At 40.1% G+C, this 24,487-nt stretch overlaps 1 protein-coding gene across 11 annotated transcripts in view; it reads left to right on the top strand.

The window, feature by feature from the left end:
• The window catches only part of LOC118676351 (U2 snRNP associated SURP domain containing), a 76,550-nt gene that overhangs the window by 50,309 nt on the left and 1,754 nt on the right, over positions 1-24,487 (top strand). For 5 of the 11 annotated variants that reach the window (XM_036350136.1, XM_036350138.1, XM_036350132.1 and 2 more), the window contains 9 exons: positions 548-635; positions 3,427-3,549; positions 6,320-6,476; positions 8,004-8,102; positions 8,910-8,976; positions 14,082-14,241; positions 16,511-16,621; positions 19,660-19,778; positions 23,335-23,511. In XM_036350136.1, coding sequence (XP_036206029.1) covers positions 548-635; positions 3,427-3,549; positions 6,320-6,476; positions 8,004-8,102; positions 8,910-8,976; positions 14,082-14,241; positions 16,511-16,621; positions 19,660-19,778; positions 23,335-23,511 — 1,101 coding nt within the window. Of the gene's footprint in view, positions 1-547; positions 636-3,426; positions 3,550-6,319; positions 6,477-8,003; positions 8,103-8,909; positions 8,977-14,081; positions 14,242-16,510; positions 16,622-19,659; positions 19,779-23,086; positions 23,216-23,334; positions 23,512-24,487 lie in introns of those variants that run through there. The other 6 variants (XM_036350134.1, XM_036350135.1, XM_036350142.1 and 3 more) reach the window with 4 other exon arrangements.

Consider the following 24,487-nt stretch of genomic DNA (forward strand, 5'->3'; position numbering starts at 1 on the left):
TAACTTGGTAACAAGACAAATAGGACCAGTTAAAAAGTAACTGTTTTTATTGAATATTTAGCCACTTATATAATAAATAAACTGAAACAATGGCAAAGGAAGAGACAAAAGACAAAGCATTAACTATCCAATATGTGTTTACTTCTGATCATCATTATATTGTTGTAGTTCATTGCTAATGCTTTCCTCGGCAATAGGAAATTATGTTGCTTAACTGTAATTAATTTAGAACTCTTCCATAATTCCCCAGAGTTCCGACTAGGTGGCTCAAAGTGTCAGATGTAAAGTTCTTTGCTAATCAAGGAATATTACTTAAGGCTCTTTTGGGGATTTTGCAAGAGAAAAATTTAGAATTAGGTGTTAAAGCAGTTGAATTACAGTTTTAGAGGTTAAGCATCTAGTTCTTGATTTTTACAAGATTGCTTAATTTATTGGTAGGTTTTGTTGTGTTTTTTTTTTAGGTCTGGGAGGGGTTTGGATAGCATACTGAAGTAGGTAGGGATTTTAAAACAAATTCTGTTTTAAGAATATATTATTTCAATTTCAGTTTTGAAACAAAGTTATGTCAGATATTTTCAGACCTCAATGCTACCTATCGTACAATTCAAGGCCATTTACAGTCTGAAAACTTTAAGGTATGTTTACTATTTTATTATTTTTGCTGCCTTAGTTTTGAATATGGGGCATGGGAGCTGAGAAGCACATTGGAGAGCTAGAAAAGTATATAAGACATACTAGAGACCCAGTGCATGACTTCATGTACCGTTGGGGTCCCTTGGCCTGGCCTGCGGGATCGGGCCGAAACCAGCTTGCCAACATCCCCTGAGGGGTCCCGGATTGCGAGAGGGCACAGGCCAGGCCAAGGGACCTCACTGGTGCACGATCGGGGCCGGGGAGGCATGCGGGAGGTTGACCAGCCTGGGAGGGACCCTGGGAGGGCTCCAGGGCGTGTCCGGCTCATCTCTCTCAGTCATGATTGGCCGGACCACAGCAGCAAGCTAACCCATCAGAGCGTCTGCCCCCTGGTGGTCAGTGCACATCATAGCGACTGGTCGACTTTCTGCCCCCTGCGGTCAGTGCAGGTCATAACGACCAGTTGAGTGGCCTTAGCATGTCATTGGCATATTGAACGGCCAACCAATCGACCAGACATTTGCATATTAGGCTTTTATTATATAGGATATAAAACATAACTTGCCTGATTCAGAAATTATTCTGAAATTTACTGCAATGTTACCTTCATTTCAAAATATACCTGAAATTTAAAATGTATTATTTAGTGTTATTTTGTCGACTGTTAGTTTTAAGTATTTTACAAAAATTCGCTGAAAATTAGTCTTCTCTTTTCAAAAAACACACTCAAAAGATTACTTGTTTTGTAATGGTATACAGTAATGCACTGCATAAGGACATTTCAGTAAAAAAATGATGGTGGGCCCTGGCCAGTCTGGCTTAGTGGAAAGACTGTCGGCCTACAGATTGAAGGATCATAGATTCGGTTCTGGTCAAGGGCATGTACCTGGGTTGCAGGCTCCATCGCCCCAGTCCTGGTCGGGGCATGTGCAAAGGCAACCAATTGATGTGTCCCTCTCACATCAGTGTTTGTGTCTGCCTGTCTCCCTCCCACTCTCTAAAAAATCAATGGAAAAATATCCTCAGGTGAGGATTAACAAAAATAATAATTTTTTAACAATATGGTGTTGCTTCCATAAGATTAGAGTGAAACTGAAAAACTCCTAGCCTAGTGATACCGTAATGACTAGTGCAGCATCTTCTCACATCTTTGTAATAATGCTGGCTGGTGTAAACAAACTTACTGTGCTGTCAGTCACATAAAAGTATGCTATTTACTATTATGTATAGTCATAAATAATACTTGATAATGATAATAAATGACATACTCATTTATGTATATACTTAACTTTTATCAATCTTGTATTTTGAGGGGCGTTAATCCTCACCCTAGTATATTTTTCCATTGATTTTTAGAGAGTGGAAGAGAAGGAAGGGGTGGGAGAGGGAGAGAGAGAGAGAGAGAGAGAGGGAGAGAGGAACGTCTATGTGAGAGAGACACATCAATTGGTTGCCTCCCACACTCGCCCCAACCAGGGGCCTGGATCAAACCTGTAACCCAGGTATGTGCTCCTGACTGGGCATCGAACCCCTGACCCTTTGGTGTGTGGACTGATGCTCTAATCACTGAGACACACCAGCCAGGGCATTTTAAAAAGTTTGCCGTAAATTAGTATGTCGTGTTACCTGGCAACAGCCTCATAAATCTCTTGAATATTGTTCTCTTGTGCTTGATTTAATCTCATGTTTTTTTACAGTAATGTGCTGCAGAGGTTTGTAGTCCAGGAGCAATAGGCTATACCATACAGCCTAGGAGTGTAGTCGCTGTACCATATAGGTGTTGTAGGTGCACTCTCTGATGTTTGCACGATGAAATCACTTAACAATACATTTCTTAGAACCATATTCCTGTTGTTAACTTTTATAATTTGTCTGGGTTAGAAACACACATTTTAATTATTCATGTTTACAATTATATGCATTACTAATTTTTTATAACCTCTTAAGCTGTAAGCCGTTGTTAAGAAAAGCTAAACAAAATACCTTATAATTGAATAAATAGATATATTTTCATTGGAAGAAGACTTTTTTAAGGAAATTTCTTAACTTGGAAAGATGCCCAATGACAACATCATTTAGGGGATTCAAACAAACCAACAGCACTTAAAATATTTTCACCTTAAATGACCGTAAGTCAGAGTTTATTATATAGAGAGGTTTAGGGATGGGGTAGAAAAAAAGTGTTAGCCAGAATTAGAAAGTACTTCATTGGCTCATAAAGGAATTTGGGTCATATCTTCATACCTTGATATCCAGCTTTCATAAGTTCCTAAGATAATGTTTCCCAGAATGTGGCCTCATGTGTACCACTAGTGCGGTGATGGCGAACCTATGACACGCGTATCAGAGGTGACACGCGAACTCATTTTTTTGGTTGATTTTTCTTTGTTAAATGGCATTTAAATATATAAAATAAATATCAAAAATATAAATCTTTGTTTTACTATGGTTTCAAATATCAAAAAAATTCTATATGTGACACGGCACCAGAGTTAAGTTAGGGTTTTCAAAATGCTGACATGCCGAGCTCAAAAGGTTCGCCATCACTGCACTAGTGATATGTATGGGACATTGATCTTAGGTGATCAAGAGCAAATAGTGCTTCTTTTTCATTATTTTTAATTGGAAGGTGACATTGATTATTTAAAAACATGGCAATGATAGTTATTTTCTATAAATTTTAAAAAGAATGTTGACCTAGTGAAAAATTCAACAAATTGTGATATTTATTTTCATGAGATGAAATTTGAGACGTTGTCATGAATAACTTGTTATGTTTTCCTATTTCTTTAGCAACGGGTAATGACCTGCTTCAGAGCATGGGAAGATTGGGCAATTTATCCAGAACCATTTTTGATCAAATTGCAAAATATTTTCTTAGGACTTGTAAATATTATTGAAGAAAAGGAAACAGAGGTAGGTACTCAGTGTATTTGTCTGATTATTATATTTAATGATTTTTATATATCGATTTCAGAGAGAAATAGAGGAAAGGAGAGAGAGACAGAGAAACATTAGAAACCTTGATTTATTGGTCCACTAATTTATGCATTTATTGGTTGATTCTTGTATGTGCCATGATGGGATCAAACCTGCAGCCTTGGTGTATAGGGGCGATACTCTAATCAGCTGAGCTACCCAGCCAGGGCCTTGTCTGATTATTTTAAAATTTATTTCTGGGGATGCTGTGGAAGTGTGATACGTTATAGATATAAAATTTCTTCATGAAAATATTTACTTTTTACCACTAAATAGTAGATTTTGTTGCTGTAATTACTAGAACTCACTAGTTGAGATTATTTGTAACAGGAATTCTCTGTTTTGTGTCCTTATGTGAAAATCAGTGACTGTTTTCTTATTTGATGACATGAAAAGATTTACTGTATACCAGTAGAAAGAAGCAAGTAATTGAGAATATATGTAGCAGGATTTTATTTTGTTAGACTAAAGATCCTATGTAATAAAACCCTAATATGCAAATCGACCAAACGGCAGAAATACTGGCGGAACAACTGGTCGCTATGAAGCACATTGACCACCAGGGGGCAGACACTCAATGCAGGAGCTGCCCCCTGGTGGTCAGTGTACTCCCACAGCTGGAGCACCGCTCAGCCAGAAACTGGGCTCATGGCTGGTGAGTGCAGTGGCAGTGGTGGAAGCCTCCCACCTCTGTGGCAGTGCTAAGGAATGGCGAGCCAAGTGGTAAAGAGCAAGCAGGCGAGCGGTTAGGAGTGAGGGGTCCCAGATTGCAAGAGGGTGCAGACCGGGCTGAGGGACCTCCCCTGGCCCATGCCTCCCTCACCCCCCGCACAAATTTTGTGCATTGGGCCTCCTATGTAAATAAGTATGTACATGGAAAGATGTACCACAATGATAGCGGATTCTATTCATCACCATTCTGTTGCTTTTTACCTCCTCAGTAGTTCTTGAATCCTTCATACTTATAATTCTAATCCAGCTATCATGTTTTCACTTTCTTCCTTACAAGATACTCCTAATTGGCATCCATACTCCAACCACATGGTCCTTGTTTCAATTTGTTTTTATTTTTCTTCAATGTACAATGTTTCCTCCTACCATAGCTCTTTCTGGAACATCTTTTTTATTTTACCTGAGCTCTTCAGACCTCAGTTTAAGCATAATGTCAGAATCTTCTCTGACCTCTTTAGGTGAAACCTACTTATTATGTACTCTAATAGTATGATATACCTCCTTGTTTTAGCATTCATCTTAGTTGCAGTTATATGTATACTAGAGGCCCGGTGCATGAAATTCATACACTCAGTGGGAGTCCCTCAGCCTGGCCTGCGTCCTCTCGAAGTCCGGGAACCCTTGGGGGATGTTCGACTGCCGGCTAAGGCCCACTCCCCGGGGAACGGGCCTTAGCCAGCAGTCGAACCTCCCTTAGACTTCCTTAACACTTCCGCGGAGGCGGGAGAGGCTCCTGCCACCGCCACTGCGCTTGCCAGCGGTGAACCTAGCTTCTGGCTGAGCAGCACTCCCCCTGTGGGAGCGCACTGACCACCAGGGGGAAGCTCCTGCGTTGAGCGTCTGCCCTCTGCTGGTCAGTGCACGTCATAGCAACCGGTCATTCTGCTGTTCGGTCGATTTGCATATTAGTGTTTTATTATATAGGGTAAGATTGTTGTGATTATCTGGTTGCCTGGCTCTCCCCTCCCCCCAAATTCTAAGCTCTATGACAGAAGAGACCAAGGGACCAAGCTTGTTTTTCACTCATCATTATATACTCAGTGCCTCACATGGTACCTGGCATCAGTAAACACTTGTTAATATTTGATAAATAATGTATGAATGAATGAATGACTACTGTTTCTTTGTCAGACTGGATGATAAAGCATATTCTTTCCATTGATTTTTAGGGAGTGGAAGGAAGGGAGGGAGAGAGGGAGTGTGAGAGAAACATCGATTGGTTGCCTCCCTCATGAGCCCCAACTGGGGTGGGGATTGAACCTGCAGCTCAGCTATGTGCTTCTGACTCGGAATCAAAACCCGAGACCCTTGGGTGCTAAGGCCGACACTACCACTGAGCACACTGGCCAGGGTATAAAATACAAGATGGGGCAAAGTAGGTTTATAGTTATGAGTACTCAAAACACAGTTTATTCTTGTATTACTACTTATTAAGTACTAAAAGCCTGGTGCATGAAATTCCTGCATGGGTAGGGCCTCTAGCCCTGGCCGACAATCAGGGCCAGTCTGTGGGGTGACCGGCAGGACAATTTGAGGGCCCCCGCTAGCACCCGCCTTAGCCGGCCTGGCGCCACCTGCTTGCCGTCCCCGCCCCCTGGCACCTGTCGCCTCCCTCTGCGGGGTGATGGGCGGCGTGATCGGGGCTCCCCCTTACAGGCACCTGCCTTGGCTGACTTGTGGGCTGGAGGCAGCTTCTGCATTGAGTGCCCCCTGGCGGTCAGTGCATGTCATAGCTACCAGTCGTTCCTCCATTTGGTCGACTTGCATATTAGGTTTTTACTATGTAGGATTATATTATTTTCCATACAAACAACTGTAAACCTACTTTTGTTCCACCCTGTATATTCTTGTCCTCACTTTGGACCTGGGAATGTGGGTATCCAGTTAGTTGGTTTATTCTATACTGCGAATTCATCTTTAGCAATATGACTTCAGTAAGTTAAAGAAAATGTTACTGTCATATGTGTTTCCATAGGATGTACCAGATGACCTTGATGGTGCCCCTATTGAAGAAGAGCTTGATGGTGCACCTTTGGAAGATGTGGATGGAATTCCTATTGATGCTACACCCATTGATGATCTTGATGGAGTCCCTATAAAGAGTTTTGATGATGATCTTGATGGAGTGCCTTGTAAGTGCAGACTTCAGACTGATTAAATCTAAATCTGTTAATATCCAAGTTGGATTCCAAAACTCTGAATGTCCACACAAGCTGATATGGAAAAAGGGAATAAGATGTCAGCCATTGACTTTTTTATTTTTTTATTTCTGCCTTTTCCAAATTGAAATACAAGTAATACAATTGACTATGTGAAGAACAGATTTTCATTCTGGTCACATTTTTTTGTTGGGACAGTTAGCCTATTATATTAACAAGCTTCTTTTTTTGTCTTATATTTTTTTAATTATATTTTTATTGATTTCAGAGAGGAAGGGAGAGGAAGAGAGATAGAAACATCAATGATGAGAGAGAATCATTGGTTGGCTGCCTCCTGCACAATCCCCTCTGGAGATCGAGCCTGTAATCCGGGCATGTGCCCTGACCGAGAATTGAACAGTGACCTGGTTTACAGGTTGACGCTCAACCACTGAGCCAGTCGGGCTCTTTTTTGTCTTAATTGTCAGGAAACTAAAGGTAAAATCTTGTGCTCAATTGTATTCATAATCCCAGGTGCCTGGTGTTATCAGTTCTGTTTTTATTATTAGTCTTCCTAACAAATAGGCTGTTTTCTTATCTGCCAAAAATCAGTTTTGGAAATAAGAATTCTGTGCAATCTCCATTACATTTGAATTATGTTAAGATATTGCATGATATATGAAATCTTTGGTTTAAATGGTAATTTAAGTAAAGGTATTAAAGATTCTTTTATTTCCTTCTCCATTTGCTTGAAATAAAAATAACCTACATGTTCTGAGTTGATTTATATGCTATTTAAAAATTTTTTCTCAGATGCAGAGAATTGTGTAGTCATAATCCTTGTTTTTATTTATTTTTTATTTTTTTATTTTTTTTTGTTGTTAATCCTCACCTGAGGATATTTTTCCATTGATATTTTAGAGAGCGTGGAAGGGAGGGGGAGAGACAGAAAGAGAGAAACATTGATGTGAGAGAGACACATTGATTGGTTGCCTCCCACACGTGCCCCACACAGGGCTGGGATCAAGCCTGCAACCGCTGTATGTGTGACCATGGTCAGAATCAAACCTGGGATCCTGAGACCCTTCAGTCCGTGGGCTAATGCTCTATCCACTGAGCAAAACTAGCCGGGACATAATCCTTGTTTTTGACACTAGAATTATTAGTCCATGTGTGGCCTTATTTTTATTACATTGCAGTGATTTTTCAACCTTTTCATCTCATGTCACATACATAAACTATAATTACTAAAATTCTACATGCAACACACCAAAAAATACCATTTTATGCCAATCTGACAAAAAAGGTATAATTTTGATTCATTCACATTGGGCAGCTATTGTTGTGTTATCTGCTGTTGTTTTTTAATTTGACAATCTAAGAGAAAAGAGGTCAGGTATTGCGCGTCTTAAAATTTTTTCCGGCACACCGGTTGAAAATAGCTGATACAGTGAATACCCGTAAATTCTTTAATTTAGGTCATCCCCTAGAAGTCAGGGTTAATGGCTTATGTTTCCTCAGTAGTGGATGCCACTGAAGACTCAAAGAAGAATGAGCCTATATTTAAAGTTGCTCCATCAAAATGGGAAGCTGTAGATGAATCTGAATTAGAAGCACAGGGTGAGTAAAAAAACAAATACTGAATTTTAGAAAATTCAGTTCTTAAAATCAATCATTGGTGTATGTGAGTATGTTTTTATGTTTTACAATATTTCAACCTTAAGACCCAGTGTTATCAGATTTATGTCTAGTAGCTAAGTTTTCATTGTGGGCCTGCTATAATTCCTTTAGATCTTTCCGTTTTTATGCCTTGAGAGTAACTAAAGAAATCAGGGTTAAGGCAGTGGTCAGCAAACTGCGGCTTGCGAGCCACATGCGGCTCTTTGGCCCCTTGAGTGTGGCCACGAAGTTTCAATCGCACTGTACGTGCACGTCCACACGTGGTATTTTATGGAAAGAGCCACACTCAAGGGGCCACAGTTTGCCGACCACTGGGTTAAAGCATTTCAGTAGAAAATGTAGATGGGAGGCTGTACCTGTGTGGAAATCTACTTAGAAGTCAGTTTCAGAGAAACCAATCTTTGCCCCTCCCATAATGCTTGACTTAGTTAGATCTGCCTTCCATATGTATCCTACTGCTTATAATCTGTAATTGTTAATACTTGTAGGTTCTAATGAATAAATCTTATCATCTAGCACAGAAATAAGGATAACATTATTTGTCACTTCATGAATTTGAATAAAAGTATAGTGTATGTGTGAGGAGGAAAGAAATAGATTTTAGCATAGAAATGGACAAAGACTGAATAAATACATGTAGATAACCAGTAATATAAAATTTCAGTTCTGCAACTGGGCTTCTACTAAGCTTCTGCAAAAATGCTAACTTATCTTATGGAATTAGATCTTTTTTTCTCTTCCATCCAGCTGTAACAACTTCTAAATGGGAGTTATTTGACCAGCATGAAGAATCAGAAGAAGAAGAAAATCAAAAGTAAGAGTCTAATGATTTAAGTTTTTAATATACTCTGTTTCTTATTGCATATGTGCTCCCTTTTTTCATTAAAAAATACTTGAAATAATAGTAAAGAGGGAAACTTCACTGTTAAAAACCTTGTTATGGGGGTCAATTTTAGTTATCCATTGTTTTTCCAGTGAATGAGGAGCCTTAGATTTCTGGTCTTGCTGCATCTGGTTTCACTTTGCTTTTGAGTTTATTTTTCTGTCCTAGGTATTACATTCTCATTTTGTAGTTACTAAATGGTCACCCGCATTTATTTAAGTCTTTGTTTTGGTTTCACAGAAAATTATTATTAAAATGTGAATAGGAAGGTTATGTTTCTTTTGGATTGTACATTGCTGGAAAAATGCATACTCTGTTATGTTATTTAAATGTAAAAACCTCAGAAGAACTAAGATTAAAAGGAAAAAAATATTCCTTAATGCATGAAGAAATTGTAATTTTGAGTTTTGCTTATTGTTCATCACTCCAAAATTGTTTTTGCATTTGACATCAAATGTAACTATAGGAATCCCTGCTCCCAATTCTGCAGGTTAATATTAGTAGCTTTTCCATAGCACTTGACACCTTTTTTAAAATAATTGCACCGGAAGTTAACTTTTTAAATAGAAAAGGTAGGGCCTCAAGAACACAAAGAAGAAATTTCCAATTTTTTAACCTTTGGTTTTTTATTGGTCTCAAATGGAAGAGTGAACAAAGGGGCCTTTGTGTCCCAGCACAATTTGAGCATTTGAATGGATTCAATAAATGGGTATTAGTAGCATTTAGATTGTTAAGGAAACGTGATTGATTTGCATTTGTGGAAACAATTTTTTTTAATTTTTATTGATTTCAGAGAGGAAGGGAGAGGGAGGGAAACATCAATGATGAGAGAGAATCATTTATTGGCTGCCTCCTGCACGCCCCCTACTGGGGATCGAGCCTGCAACCCGTGCATGTGCCCTTGACCGGAATCAAACCCAGACCCCTTCAGACCGCAGGCTGATTGATGCTCTATCCACTGAGCCAAACCAGCTAGAGCCATTTGTGGAAACAATTTGATATGATGAGGAAAACATGGCAACAGTAATGCTTTTCCATAAATATCAGTGTGATCAGAACAAGTCAGCAATTGTTATCACAGAGTATTTAAAAATGTAGATGTGGTTTGTGGAAATACCTATCTGAGACTGTTTAGGAGTATAGGAATTGGGAACAGTAGTTTTTCTAACTTTTTAAATCTATAATCCCATTAATAACATCTTTCAACGTTGTGGAATCACTGCTGTAGAATGAGTCCGTGTACCCATAGAATGATTATTTAATTTAGGGTAAAGAAAGGATAGAAAAGCCATTGCAGAGCTCAGATATTGTTTAATGGGTTTTATTTATAAAGGTGTTAATTTTTTTGCATACATTTGATATTTGTGTTAATGTTTGGAATGGAAATGCATTGTAGTATTGAGAATAGAGTAATCATGTTCATATAGTAAGGCATGGGTTACTGAAAATATTTATATTTTTGATTTTTCTAGGAGCTCTAAATAAATCATGACAAGAAAAATAATTTTATGAAAGTACAAAGCAAGGAAGTTTTTCCCATACAACTTTGAGCCTTAAAATTTTCCTATGTCTCACTACTGCTCTCTAGTGGCTGAATCCAAAACGCCTTTTTACTAAGGAGCTGCTTTTTGAAACTAGTAATTGCATTTGTGGCAGAAATGTGATTTAAAAAATATATAGTATCACGAATGCTTTGGATAAAAGTTCCAAATAGTAATATAACTTCATTTGTAATGAATTCTGTATGGGTTTAGAGTCTTGAGTTTCTATTTCTTTAAAGAGCAGGATGACGTTGTGATAAGATCTGAACCTAGAATTGATAATTTAAGAGCTAAAGTCATAACCAATTAAAACACACTGCTTGAGCCTTGAAAAATTAAAATGACAATTCTAAAATATATATATCTTTTTTTTAAAAAATATATTTTATTGATTTTTTACAGAGAGGAAGGGAGAGAGATAGAGAGCTAGAAACATCGATGAGAGAGAAACATCGATCAGTCGCCTCCTGCACATCTCCTACTGGGGATATGCCTGCAACCCAGGTACATGCCCTTGACCGGAATCGAACCTGGGACCCTTCAGTCCGCAGGCCGACGCTCTATCCACTGAGCCAAACCGGTCTCGGCAAAATATATATATCTTAAATTATTGAAGTATAGTGTGTCTCATTTAATAATAGGCTTAATAATATGGTTAATGTTTAGTGTCCAGCCATCTAGATCCTTTCTCTGTATATGTAAAAACATGAGTATCATTTTTAAACATGTATATAATAAAGAGCCAGGGTCGTAACAACCGATTATGACCGAAGGCTCAACCAGACCGAAAATGCCAAGGGGGCTTCAGATCAGGCCCAGAGAGAGGCAGGGTCTGATTTGTAGCCTCTGTGGCAGCCGTTGATCAGAACTTGCCTCTCTTTCTCTCCCAGCCTGGCCAACAGCTGCCCCTCCCTTTCTCTCCAGGCCTCCACCGGGGCTGCTGATCAGCCCTGCCTTTCTGATCAGGCCCTGTTGATAGGCCCAGAGATGCTGACTGGCATAGAAACTGACCAATCAGAACCAAATCTGGTCAACTGTGAGGAGCCAATGACTGCCTAGGAGACGGAGCTTTTGACACTGACTGGCATAGAAACTGACCAATCAGAACCAAATTGGCCGGCAGAGGAGGGCAGTTGGGGGCGAGATCGGGCCGGCAGGGGAGGGCAGTTAGGGATGGTCAGGCAGGCAGAGGCAGTTCGGGGCGATCAGGCCGGCAGGGGAGAGCAGTTAGGGGCAAAATCAGGCTGGTGGGGGAGGGCAGTTGGGGGCGAGATCAGGCCCTCATGGGAGGGCAGTTAGGTGTGATCAGGCAGGCAGAGGCAGTTGGGGGTGAGCTCAGGCAAGCAGGGGAGAGCAGTTGGGGGCTCAATCAGGCCAGCAGGCAGAGGCATTTAGGGGCGATCAGGCAGGCAGGCAGGTGAGTGGTTAGGAGCTAGTGGTTCCAGATTGTGATCCCATAGGACCCCAGCGGTCGGACATCCTCTGAGGGGTCCCCGATTGGAGAAGGTGCAGGCTGGGCTGAAGGAATCCACACACACACACACACACACACACACACACACACACACACACCCCGCCCCCCCCCCCCCCCCCCGCACAAAGTTTGTGCACCAGGTCTCTAGTTAATTATATAGTACTGTACATACTATTCTGTGACCAATGCTTGTCACACTAGTGTTATGGGTATTATTTCATGTCAATCTACTTATTTAGCTGCTTTGTAGTCATCTATATTTACAAGCAGTCATTGAGGTAAGTGCACAAGGAATATTTGAAATCTTGAAAAGAAATTGAAACAAATAAATAATAGGCTGGAAGTTAAGTAATTTCCATTATGCAGGTGTCACAATTTAATTAACAGTGTCACGTCCTTATTTTGATAGACCCTTTCCAGAATAATCCTTCAGTAAACACCTGCATTAATATGCGCGCGCGCACGCGCACACACACACACATACACATACACACACACACACACACACACAGTTGAGCTGTTTAAAGCATCTGAAACACTTGTAAAAGTTTTATGTACCATAAAACAAGAAATTCTTGTGTTTAAAAATTTAGTAAAACATTTATGAAGTTTTTGACAGATTAGTGAGAAATATTAAGTGAAAAGTTTATTTCCAAAAATATAGTGTTTGTTTAATAGTTGGCCTTGATTTTTTTTCTCCTTACCTAAGTATTGTGTTAAGTTGTACCTATATATAGTACTAATGATTTGTGGGTTCTGAGAGTCTTAAGTTTATAAAGCATAGTAGTAATATTCTGGAAGGCACCTTTGGATGAGACGTTAAGCTAGTTTTCTTAAAAAAAAAAAAACCCCAAAAAACTAGTTTTCTTTTAATATCATGTCTTTTTTTATTCTAAATTGCCAGTACTTTAATTTTATCTGCTTTGCTTATGTTTTTCTCATTCACTGTGCAAATCTTGTCAGGCTCTAAAATAATGAAATTCTTATTTGGAAAGAATTTGTTTATAACTGTTTTTACATTATTATCAATAGTCTTCTATATACTAAAAGGACTCCTACTTATGGTAGAATTTATTTAGTACCCAGATACCAACATATAAGGGCTTCTCAGCTGAGACATCAAACATCAAAGAGAAATGGCATATTTGCTAAACCAGTAATGTTTTACAATATTGTTTATAAGGAATTTTGTTTATATACATAAACATTCTGAGTTTGTTTGTACACAAATTACTTGCTTTGCCCAGATTTAACATATACACACACAAAGCCCAGATGCAGAACACAACTTTTTCTTAAGCCCCTTCATTTTTTTGTGTGCTTGAAGAACATTTTGTTAATCCTGTGGTAGTAATGATACACATGGTTGCCTGCCTGTCTGTTTCCCTAGATGGCAGCCAGCGGGATGGACAGGAAAAATTTCTTCTTCATATCCCTACCCATGCTAGTCACTTAATTTTTCATTTTCTTCTTATCTGACATAGAACCTGCACAACTTTCAGTATCATTAGTGTGCCAGTATTTAAAATTTACACATGCTTTCTTTATTCCAAGAGTTATATGCTAATCAAATAATTTCTCTACATGCTGCATTGATTGTTTCATAGCAAATCTGTGTGCCTCAAACTGACATTTTCTTCTCGTTTATAGGTTCTGCTGAAGGAAGGGTAAACACTTGGCTTTTTAAACATTAAGCTGGTGGAAGTCACTGTGAACTGTGATTTCATTTAACTGCTTCAGGGAAAGTTTGGTACAGAATGAAAGGCACACATAACATTAACATAAGCAGAATTTTTGAAAATATGGTTATGTTTAAGCCACAACTTTTTCTGTGCAGGAAACAGTTTTATAAAATTATCTATATTATTTGATAAAATATTTTGTAAAAAATGTTTTTGTGATGAATTTTCCTCTTATATTTTATTAGCGTCATTTAAACTGTAAAGCAGTTTAAGCCAGACTGTTAAATGTAACTTTTGTTTGCTGCCTTGACATACAATGTATTCTGCTTATTTCCAAAGTCAAGAAGAAGAAAGTGAAGATGAAGAAGATACTCAAAGTTCCAAATCTGAAGAACATCATTTATATTCTAATCCAATCAAAGAAGAGATGACCGAGTCCAAGTTCTCTAAGTACTCTGAAATGAGTGAGGAAAAACGAGCCAAACTTCGTGAAATTGAGGTTGGTATTGCATTGAAATTTAAAACTGCACTGACCTCTCAATTTTTCTATTGAACTAGGCTTCCTCTTGGCATCACACCTTGGTACATCCTGTTCCCTCTCTGCCTTAGCTGACTTCCTTCAGTCCTTTGTTCAAGCATCCCTTCTCCCCCTGTATCCTTTTTCTTATCTGGATTTTCTTACATCTCCCTATTTATCTGTTATGATTAGTGATTATGTTTTATGGGTTTTTTTCTTGATTGCTTGCTTAATTTCTGTATTCCCTCCTAGACTGTGATTTCCATTGAGGGCAAAGAACCATGTCTCTCCAGTGCCTGGCACATAGGAGATCTTCTCAAGATATTCTAGTGAATAGATTACATCTGACATTATGAAAGCCATTACATTTTGAGTGTACATAGAATATAACTCAGAAAAGTGAGATACTTTTTGGCATGTTCAAGTTATGTGTACATTTATTACAGTATGCTAACTTTAAGTGTCTGCATCCTTTAGTGATGGAGAGACAGTAGACATTAAGTGAGGCCTCACAATAAGGAGAAAAACTTACGGGAGAGTCCAAACTTTCTCCAGCAGAATCTTCCCTCCCTCTATTCCTCCCCTGTTTTAAAGCATCTATTTATTTTCAAAGGTATTAAAATATATGTCAGGGAAGAGTTCTATAATGGGAACCTTCCTTCCTATTCCTTGCCACAAGATTTTGAAACATGCCCAGTAAATAGTGTAGCAGTCAGTCAAGAATCTCAAAAGTGTACATGAGTGGCCCTGGCCATTGCGGCTCAGTTGTTTAGGAGTCATCACGTGCACCAAAAGGTTGCCAGTTCGATTCCTGCCCTGGGCACATACTCCAGTTGCAAGCTCCACCCTGGTAGGGGGCATGCAGGAGGCAGCCAATCAATGTTTCACTCTCACACTGATGTTTCTCCCTCTCCTTTTCTCTCTTAAAAAAACAAACAGAAAAGTATACATGAGTGAATGTTAATACTCTGTCCATTCATTTAACAGTATTTATTTTTTAATGCATACTCTGTCAGTGCTATTCCTTTTACTGATAATTCATTACCTTATTTCTGTTTCTCCATCTACTCACTGTTGGGGCTGGTTTTAGTTCTTGTCCACCTCATTCTCAAATGTCACCAAGCCAAAAAGTTAACAGAGAAAGCATTTTGTCTACTTTACCACAGAATCATATGGGGTTATTGTAAGTTTAGAGGCGAGATTTCAGAGTTAGGTTGATTGATTTTTCCTGGGATGTGTTCAGTTACACTCTCTAGAGTTTTTAGGGGCGCAAGGTGATGGATGTCCGTGAATACACTCACAGTTGCCCTTTTCAGGCTGCATGTGCCCATTTTAACAGCCTTGCTGAACTCCGCCTAACTGACCCGATGGAATATTGGAGTAGAAACAAAGACCAAGTTCATTAAAAATATATTTTCTTGATAATTGAAGTGACATTTTGGTAATTAAAAATGCCAAAACAGATTTTGATCATTCTTAAATGTTCTATTTCCTTATTGGCTTAAAGAGAAAAAAAACTAATTTAGCTTTTTTGTTAATTTTGATGTATTTGTATATATGTGCTCTCTGATGATCTGACCTTTCCTTTCTTTGCTAGACACTCCTCGATTGTTTCTCTTGCTCTTGTAGTGCCTACCTCTTAACAACTTAACATTTGGGGAATTGCATTGTGAACCAAATTCTAATTTTAAAATGTAATTCTTTGGTGAACCAGATGGCAACTTCATTATCATTGTGTTGAGATAAGTTCTTAAGGGCATGAACCACATTTAGGTTTTTGAGTCATCTTATACGGTTGTGTGGAGAGCTCTGCATAGTTGGGCTTGTCTGACACATGCTACTTTGCTGTATTTATGTTTTTCCTTTTAATACGCTTGTTTCAAAGAAAATATTTTTTTAATTGAATTTATTGGAGTACAGATTTCAAGTGTACAACTCAATAAAACATCATTTACACACAGAATTGTGTGCCCCATTGCCCCAAGCAAAGTCTCTTTCCATCCCCATTTTCCCCTCTTTGCCCATCTCCACCACAGTTCCCTTTTCCCTTGGCCATCACTACACTGTTGTCTGTGTCTGTGTTATATATATATATTGGGGGTGGGAGGGTTACTTATCACTTCACTTTCTTTCATCCAGACCTCCTGCCCCCCCTCCCCTCTGACAGCTGTCAACCTGTTCCATGTATCCATGTTCATCAAGCAGTACTTGAGAAACTATAGTGATGAAAAAATTTTGTCTTATTTCACAGCTCAAAGTTATGAAGTTTCAGGATGAATTGGAATCTGGAAAAAGGCCTAAAAAACCAGGCCAGAGCTTTCAGGAGCAAGTAGAACACTACAGAGATAAACTTCTTCAACGAGTAAGGAATAAGAATACTCAATAACATGCATTTTTCCAAAATTATTTGTTTTGACTCCCTAGAATATTGGTATATTAAGGAAAATTATTTCAAATTGCATCCTTTGATGTATAAATGCTGGATACTGGTAGACAACTAGGAACATTTGAAATTTCATGTTTTACAATTATTTCAACTTGTAAAAGAGTTAGGGTTATAGCATAATATTTTATTGTAGATAAACAAGAAACAAGAAAATCCTGGTAAGAGTATGATTTCAAAACTGGAAGACCCTATAGAAAGAGTATTTGTGACAATGAGATACCAGAAACCATGAGAAGTGGCATAGAGACAAAAAGATGGAGTTAGGGTTTAGAAAGTTCATGTAGGACTCCTTTTCCATTGTTTTCAAGGAGGGACAGCAAGTGGTAGACTACCTCATCAGTGAACTCTAAACTTTCGAGAGACCTGATATTCTTGTACATTAAAAAATATGTAGGGGTATACAGAATTTTAGGACAAGGGGACCCACATGATAATTGTTGGGAGAACCCAGGGATTTTATTGGGACTGCTATGTCTTGACTCATAAAAAAAACTAGAGGCCCAATGCATGAAATTCGTGCAAGAGTAGGCCTTCCTTCCCCTGGCTGCTGGCACCGGCTTCCCTCTGGCACCTGGGACCCAGGCTTCCCTCCAGCTGCCGGCAGGCACCCAGGATCCAGGCTTCCCTCGCAGCCCCAGCTTAGTCCGAAAGGATGACCAGTCTAATTAGCATATTACACTTATATTATAGGTTATATAGAAAGAGAAATAGGAAAAAGCTGGAAGGGAGATTACAATCACTACAAATGGTATAGAACTAGTGATGGGTGCAATAGGATGGAAAAACAACTTTGGTACTGCTTTTTCTCTCTGAAACTGGGCTATAGTCCCAATTTTGCAGGATTTTGAGTTAGATAATAGCAACTATTACACTTTATTATTGAATTAAAATATTTCAACTATAGTTTGATTTCTATAAATTATGCATGAGGAAACTATATTTTACAGACCATCAGCCTCACTTTTAAAATTTGTACTCTATATGATATATTTTGAATAAAGATAATTTAGATTTAAAAAAAGATGTTATGTATCTGTACCACACGAATCCCTTTGGAGATGGTGGCAGGTGTTTGATCTTTGTGGAAGATTCCTACCTTGGAATGCTTACTGGTCCTGAAGGTAGTAAGACATGTATGTTTTAGTCTCCTGCATTCCAGATTGCATTTGGGGAGGAGGGTGTGTTTCTTGAAGGTGTGCACAATGGGTTGGCAGACTGTAGCTAGCCATCACCTCATTTTTTTATATAAACATGGCTCACAGCCATTCTCCAGTGGCAGAGTTGAATACTTTTGACAGTTTTTGTGTGGCCCACAAAGCAGAAGATATTTAATATTTTCTGGCTCTTTATAGGAAATGTTTGCCAACATCTGGTGCAGGCTTTTTGTCAGCTATCAGATAGCTTTCTTGATGCACAGAAATCATAGAGCAGTTAAATTCCTACTAATGAAGACCTGAGTTGGCTTTGTGGGTTCATTGTCTATAGCTATTCCTTTAACCCTTTGTGGTCGTACTAAATTTGGACATGGGTGTCGTACTGGTCGGAATTAATTTCCATTGAAAGAGCAGTGATACATAACATGCAAGATTATGAAGGATAAACAAGATTTACTAATTCTTTTTTGGAACTGCGTCACTACTAGTAGAGTCACTATAAATGCTATCACTTTTTACGTCAGAGTCAGTATTCAAGGTGCCAAAATAAAACTCTTCATAGTTACTTTCAGATTCGCAGTACACTTCTTTTGGTAACTTTCTTTTTGCCATTTTGGAGTATTATTTTGAAATATCTTAAGAAGTGAGAATGCCTAATTACAGTTAAACGTAATTTGTAAAGCTTTATTTGAAATTCTGCGAAGTATCTCCGAAGCTTGTCGATTTCTTCACTCTCAAAAGGCGACTGACTCGCCACGCCACGGTGTTTTGCATGGCGAGTGTGGAACGACCGCGTTTGTTTATATTGAGTTTCGATATCTCTGATTTGTTGGGGCAATGTTTTGGTTCGTGACAAGGTCGCTTAGACACTTAAGAGCTTTCAGAGAAATTATGAACTGATACATGAATGAATAGAGTTAAGATTCGTATGGTTCCTTGCTGTGGTGGCTGAGAGCAGCCATACGACCGGAAACAGTAAAAAAGCTTTGGTGGCTGAGAGTAGACAAACGACCGCAAAGGGTTAATTATATAATCAATAGAAATTATAATTTCAAGTGAGAAGTGGCAATTACAGCATCTGAGGATAAGGATATAATTTTTCTGGTTTATATAATTGTATACTCACGTAGTTTTTACTTTCATAAATTAGGAATTAAAATTTCCAATACAATTGGTACCTGTCTCTCACCAGTAAGATTTTCTGATGGACAGTTTTTGTGAATAGCTATTTCTCCTTTTCAGCCTATTGCTTTGGTAAGGCTCTCTTTTGATTAAATAACTTGCTGTGCAGTTAGTGTCACTGCTATTTTATTGTCATCTGAGAGATGTCAGGGTCAGTGCATTGTTAGCTTGTAGGGGACAGCATTCTGCAGGTGGTAGTTACGAACCTTAGCTTCAGAGCTTGGGCTCAAATCCTGACTTTATTCTGTGTGACCAGGGGCATGGAACTTAACCTTTCTGTGTCTCAGCTTTCATCTCTAGAACTGGGATAAAAGCACTGCTTTGGGTGTTTGGAAGAAATACATGAAATGGTGTGTGAGGGTTGTTTACTAATTACCTGGCCTATGGTAAGCACACAGTAAATACTTAGCTGCTCTCACTGGTATTACTGTTGTTATTCAGGGTGAGTAGAAGAAATGGCTAGCTTTTCTGGAAGAGGAGGTATTTTTTTTTTTAAATGTTATTAGTGATTTGAAAATTAGTTAAATAGAAGAGAACATATTATTATATAAATGAGATTAACCCAGATTGATATATTTTCATAACAAAATATTCTTTCTTTAAAAATTAAATACACAGGAGAAAGAGAAAGAATTAGAAAGAGAACGAGAAAGAGATAAGAAGGATAAAGAAAAATTGGAATCTCGATCCAAAGACAAGAAGGAAAAAGATGAGTGTACTCCAACAAGGAAAGAAAGGTATAACATTTCTAATTTAATACCTATACTGGTTTTAGGATTTAGAATGATGTTCCATGTTACAATATTTTCAACACCGGTTCCAACAAACTAGAAAAGTATTTTTTCATGATAAATATGTTTGGCTCTTGCCTACAGGAGGCGAACTAACTGAGAAATGGGACCATTAATTAGCACTTGCTTTTGTTAATTAAGCCATCATCCCATTATATCCTTTCACATGGTTCACAAGGTACCTTAAACTTAGTTCAGTGCTAAGAATTTAGTTATCATACTAGGTATCAAGCTTAGGCTTAAATAACTAAACAGTTTGCTAGATCTTTCTTGTCTCCAATATAAGCATTCTGTGCTGAGTCTGCCACTTATAAACTTGAGTCTTCCAGTCTTACCTGGAAAGGAGACTGTGCACATGGACTGTAAGGACTTGCTATTTACTTTATCTTCATTCTAATAAACATCGCTTCTCTTTTAATTTTTATTTTCTATGTTAATAATCCCCAAATCTGATTTAGTAGAGAAAATTGCTTCAATTAACAGTTAATTTTTTCCTAATGAAAACCAAGTGAATTCAAATTTAAAAATTCTGGCTTAGTTACTCTACAAATAGTTACAAATAGCATAGTTATTAGTTAAATAGTAAATCTATTTTTTCTTTTTTATTATTTTGATATAATTTTAGATTTACAGAAAAGTTGCAAGAATAGTATAAAGAATTTCCAGATGTCTTTCTACTTTTGCCTTATTTTCTTCTCCTTTCCCCTTCCCCAACAATTTAAGAATAACTTGGTGCCCCATCCTTCCTATATAATAAAAGGCTAATATGCAAATTGTCCCCTCAACTGGAAGTTTGACCGGGGGGCGGGGCCAGTCAACCCTGCCCCTGATCGCCCCCCACCCCGATCAGGAGGGGCCAGCCGGTCAACCTTCATTGGATCCCACCCGTGCACGAATTCATACACTGGGCGTCTAGTCCTCCTATCTAATAAAAGAGAAACATGGTAATTAGTGTACATCCACTACCCTTCCCATTGGCTAATCAGGGCGATATGCAAATTAACTGCCAGCCAAGATGGCGGCCGGCAGCCAGGCAGCTTAAAGCTGACATGAGGCTTGCTTGCTTCAGTGACGGAGGACTGCAATGTTCCCCGCCTGCCTTGCCGGCCTCTGAGCTTGCAGTTTGAAACATTGTTACAAATATAGAAGCTAAACAAAACCCCAGAAACCTGCTTTCAGCCCACCGGGATCTCAGAGCTGGAGTTGAAACAGTGTTTCGATTTTAGAACCCAAACAAACCAGATACCTGCTTTCAGCAGCAGAGGCCTCAGAGCTGGAGCCAGAGCTAAAGCTGGCCCAGAATAAAAAAAAAAAAAAGAAAAAAAGGAGCAGTTGGGAGCAGCCTGAAAACAGCCCTCAGCCCCTCACCCAGACTGGCCAGGCACCCCAGTGGGGACCCCCACCCTGATCCAGGACACCCTTCAGGGCAAACCAGCCGGCCCCCACCCATGCACCAGGCCTCTATCCTATATAGTAAAAGGGTAATATGCCTCCCAGCACCAGGATCAGCGGAGCCAAGAGGCCTCCCAGCATCGGGATCAGTGTGATAGAGGGCAGCGCCCAAACCCCCTGATCGCCCTGCGGCTCTGTGTGTGACAGGGGGTGGGGCCGCAACCTCCCTATCCGCCCTGCTCTATTCGTGACAGGGGAAGGCGCCCCAACACCCTGATCAGCCCTGCTCTGTACCTGATAGGGGGAGCTCCCCAACCCCCTGATCGCCCTGCGGCTCTGTGTGTGACAGGGTGTGGCGCCCCAACCCCCCTGCCCCCCACGGGCCCTGCTCTGTGTGTGACAGGGTAGAGCCATAACTTCCCCATCAGCCCTGCCCTGAGTGTGAGAGTGGCGGTGCCCCAACCCCCTGATCGGCCCTGCTCTGTGGGTGATAGAGGGCGGCGCCCCAACCCCCCCTCCACGGGCCCTCCTCTATGTGTAATGGGGTAGAGCCATAGCCTCCCCATCGGCCCTGCCCTGAGTGTGACAGTGGCGGCGCCCCAACCCCCTGATCGGCCCTGCTCTGTGGGTGATAGAGGGCGGTGCTCCAACCCCCTGATCTGCCCTGCTCTGTGTGTGACAGGGGGCGGTGCCCCAGCTCCCCTATCGGCCCTACTCTGTGAGTGACATGGGGGAGCTCCTCAACCCCCTGATGGGCCCTGCTCTGTGCATGAGAGGGTGCAGCACCCCAACTCCCTGATTGGCCCTGCTCTGTGCGTGACAGGGGGTGGCGCCGCAACCTCCCCATCGACCCTGTCTTCAGTGTGACAGGAGGCGGTTCCCCAACCCCCCAGTCGGCCCTGCCCTGAGTGTGACTGAGGGTGGCATCGTAACCTCCCAATCTGCCCTGCTCTGTGCATGACAGGGAGCGGCGCCCCAACCCCCCATTCGGCCCTGCTCTGAACCAGACCAGGGGCTGCACCTAGGGATTTGGCCTGCCCTCTGCCACCCAGGAGCAGGCCTAAGCCAGCAGGTTGTTACCTCCTGAGGGGTCCCAGACTGTGAGAGGGCACAGGCCGGGCTGAGGGACACCCCCCCGCCCCCCGAGTGCACAGATTTTGTGCACTGGGCCTCTAGTTATGTATAAAAGTCTAGGCGACCATTCAACCAGTAGCTGTGATGTGCACTGACCACAAGGGGGCAGATGCTCAATGCACAGGCATGGAAACATGGAACAGACTGATGAATCTCAGAGGGAAGGGGAGATGGGGAGGGGTAGGAAGAGATTAACCAAAGATCCTATATTTATACTAGAAGCCCGATGCATGGATTTCATGCACTGGTGGGGTCCCTCGGCCTGGCCTGCAAGGATTGGGCCGAAACTGGCAGTCTGACATCCCCCACGGGGTCCCAGATTGTGAGAGGGCGCAGGCCAGGCCAAGAGACACCCACCGGTGCACAAATCTATGCACCGGGCCTCTAGTCTTTTTTTTTTTTTTTTTAAATATATTTTATTGATTTTTTTACAGAGAGGAAGGGAGAGGGATAGAGAGTTAAAAACATCGATGAGAGAGAAACATCCATCAGCTGCCTCCTGCACACCTCCTACTGGGGATGTGCCGGCAACCAAGGTACATGCCCTTGACCGGAATCAAACCTGGGACCCGTTAGTCTGCAGGCCAGTGCTCTATCCACTGAGCCAAACCGGTTAGGGCGGGCCTCTAGTCTTATATAAACCACAATAAAAGTTTCAAGATTGTGAAATTAACATTTAAAAACTTACCTGATTAGAGACCTTAATGAAATTTTGTCCATTGTCTCAGTAATCTCTTATAGCAAAAGAAATTCCAGTATCCTTGATTTCAGTTTTTGGCTTGATCAATCTCTTTTAAGACTTCATTGGATCTTGGTATAAAAGGCTTTGAATGTTTTTGGAAAGTAACATCAGTAAGGTTAGTGAAATAAAGTTGGTACAAGTACTGGTAGGAATTAATAGCTAATTTAGTAGCAGGAACTTGAATGCTTGTTCCTTTGCTCACTTATGGAATGTTTTTGGGGCTTTGTTCCATAGGAAAAGGCGACACAGTATGTCCCCTAGCCCATCTCGCAGTAGCAGTGGTAGACGAGTGAAGTCCCCATCACCAAAGTCGGAGCGATCAGAGCGTTCAGAAAGATCTCATAAAGAGAGTTCACGGTCCAGGTCATCTCACAAAGATTCTCCTCGAGATGCTAGCAAAAAGGCCAAAAGGTAAATGCAAATCATTTTTTGCAATATTTGAGATACTAATTTCCTTGTCATTCTACCAGTTTTTGATAATGATTTGGTTGGTAGCTATGTTTTACAGCAAGCATGTCAAACTGAAAGGCTATCACAGGCCAAATAAACAAGGTTTAAGTTTATGTGGGCCGCAAAAAAATGAAAGCTTCAATTTTCATTGAAGCGTAGGTTTATTTCAATAGAGACTTGCTGAATACTAAGGGCTGAAATAAATGAGTAATCATTAACATAAAATAATAGAACATTTTAATAAAAATTAATGTTTTTTTCTTGTACATTAACTTACCAGATACTGAATAACTGCACAAATTAATAAGTGTAATGCAAATAAACCTATTTTTCTTGTTCTCTGAAAGCAAAATATTTCCTATTGCACACACCAAACAAGTCCAAGACAATGATGTGGCAATTGGTTGCTAAAATATTCGCTGCTAGTATTAGTGGAGAGAGATGGTGCACCTGTGTGTCAAGGAAATGAATGCAACACGATTATAGTAATCAGTCATTAGCAAATGTTGTAGTTTGTTATTAATTATGTATAATAGGATATTGTAAAAATTAAGCTGCAACATTTTTATTAAAACATTTTTTTTAAAATATATTTTATTGATTTTTTACAGAGAGGAAGGGAGAGGGATAGAAAGCTAGAAACATCGATGAGAGAGAAACATCGATCAGCTGCCTCCTGCACACTCCCTACTGGGTATGTGCCTGCAACCAAGGCACATGCCCTTGACCGGAATCGAATCTGCGACCCTTGAGTCCGCAGACTGACGCTCTATCCACTGAGCCAAACCGGTTAGGGCTAAAACATTTCTTATATACTGTTATTGGCTGGGCCGCAAAAATATTTGTTGTGGGCCACGAGTTTGACATGCTTGTTTTACAGGATTTTAGAAAACCAAAAAGATACTTTCATTTTAGATTATGCCTTCCCATCTCCTAA

This window comes from Myotis myotis, unplaced genomic scaffold (genome assembly GCF_014108235.1).
Source record: "Myotis myotis isolate mMyoMyo1 unplaced genomic scaffold, mMyoMyo1.p scaffold_m19_p_2, whole genome shotgun sequence".
NCBI classification, from domain to species: domain Eukaryota; kingdom Metazoa; phylum Chordata; class Mammalia; order Chiroptera; family Vespertilionidae; genus Myotis; species Myotis myotis.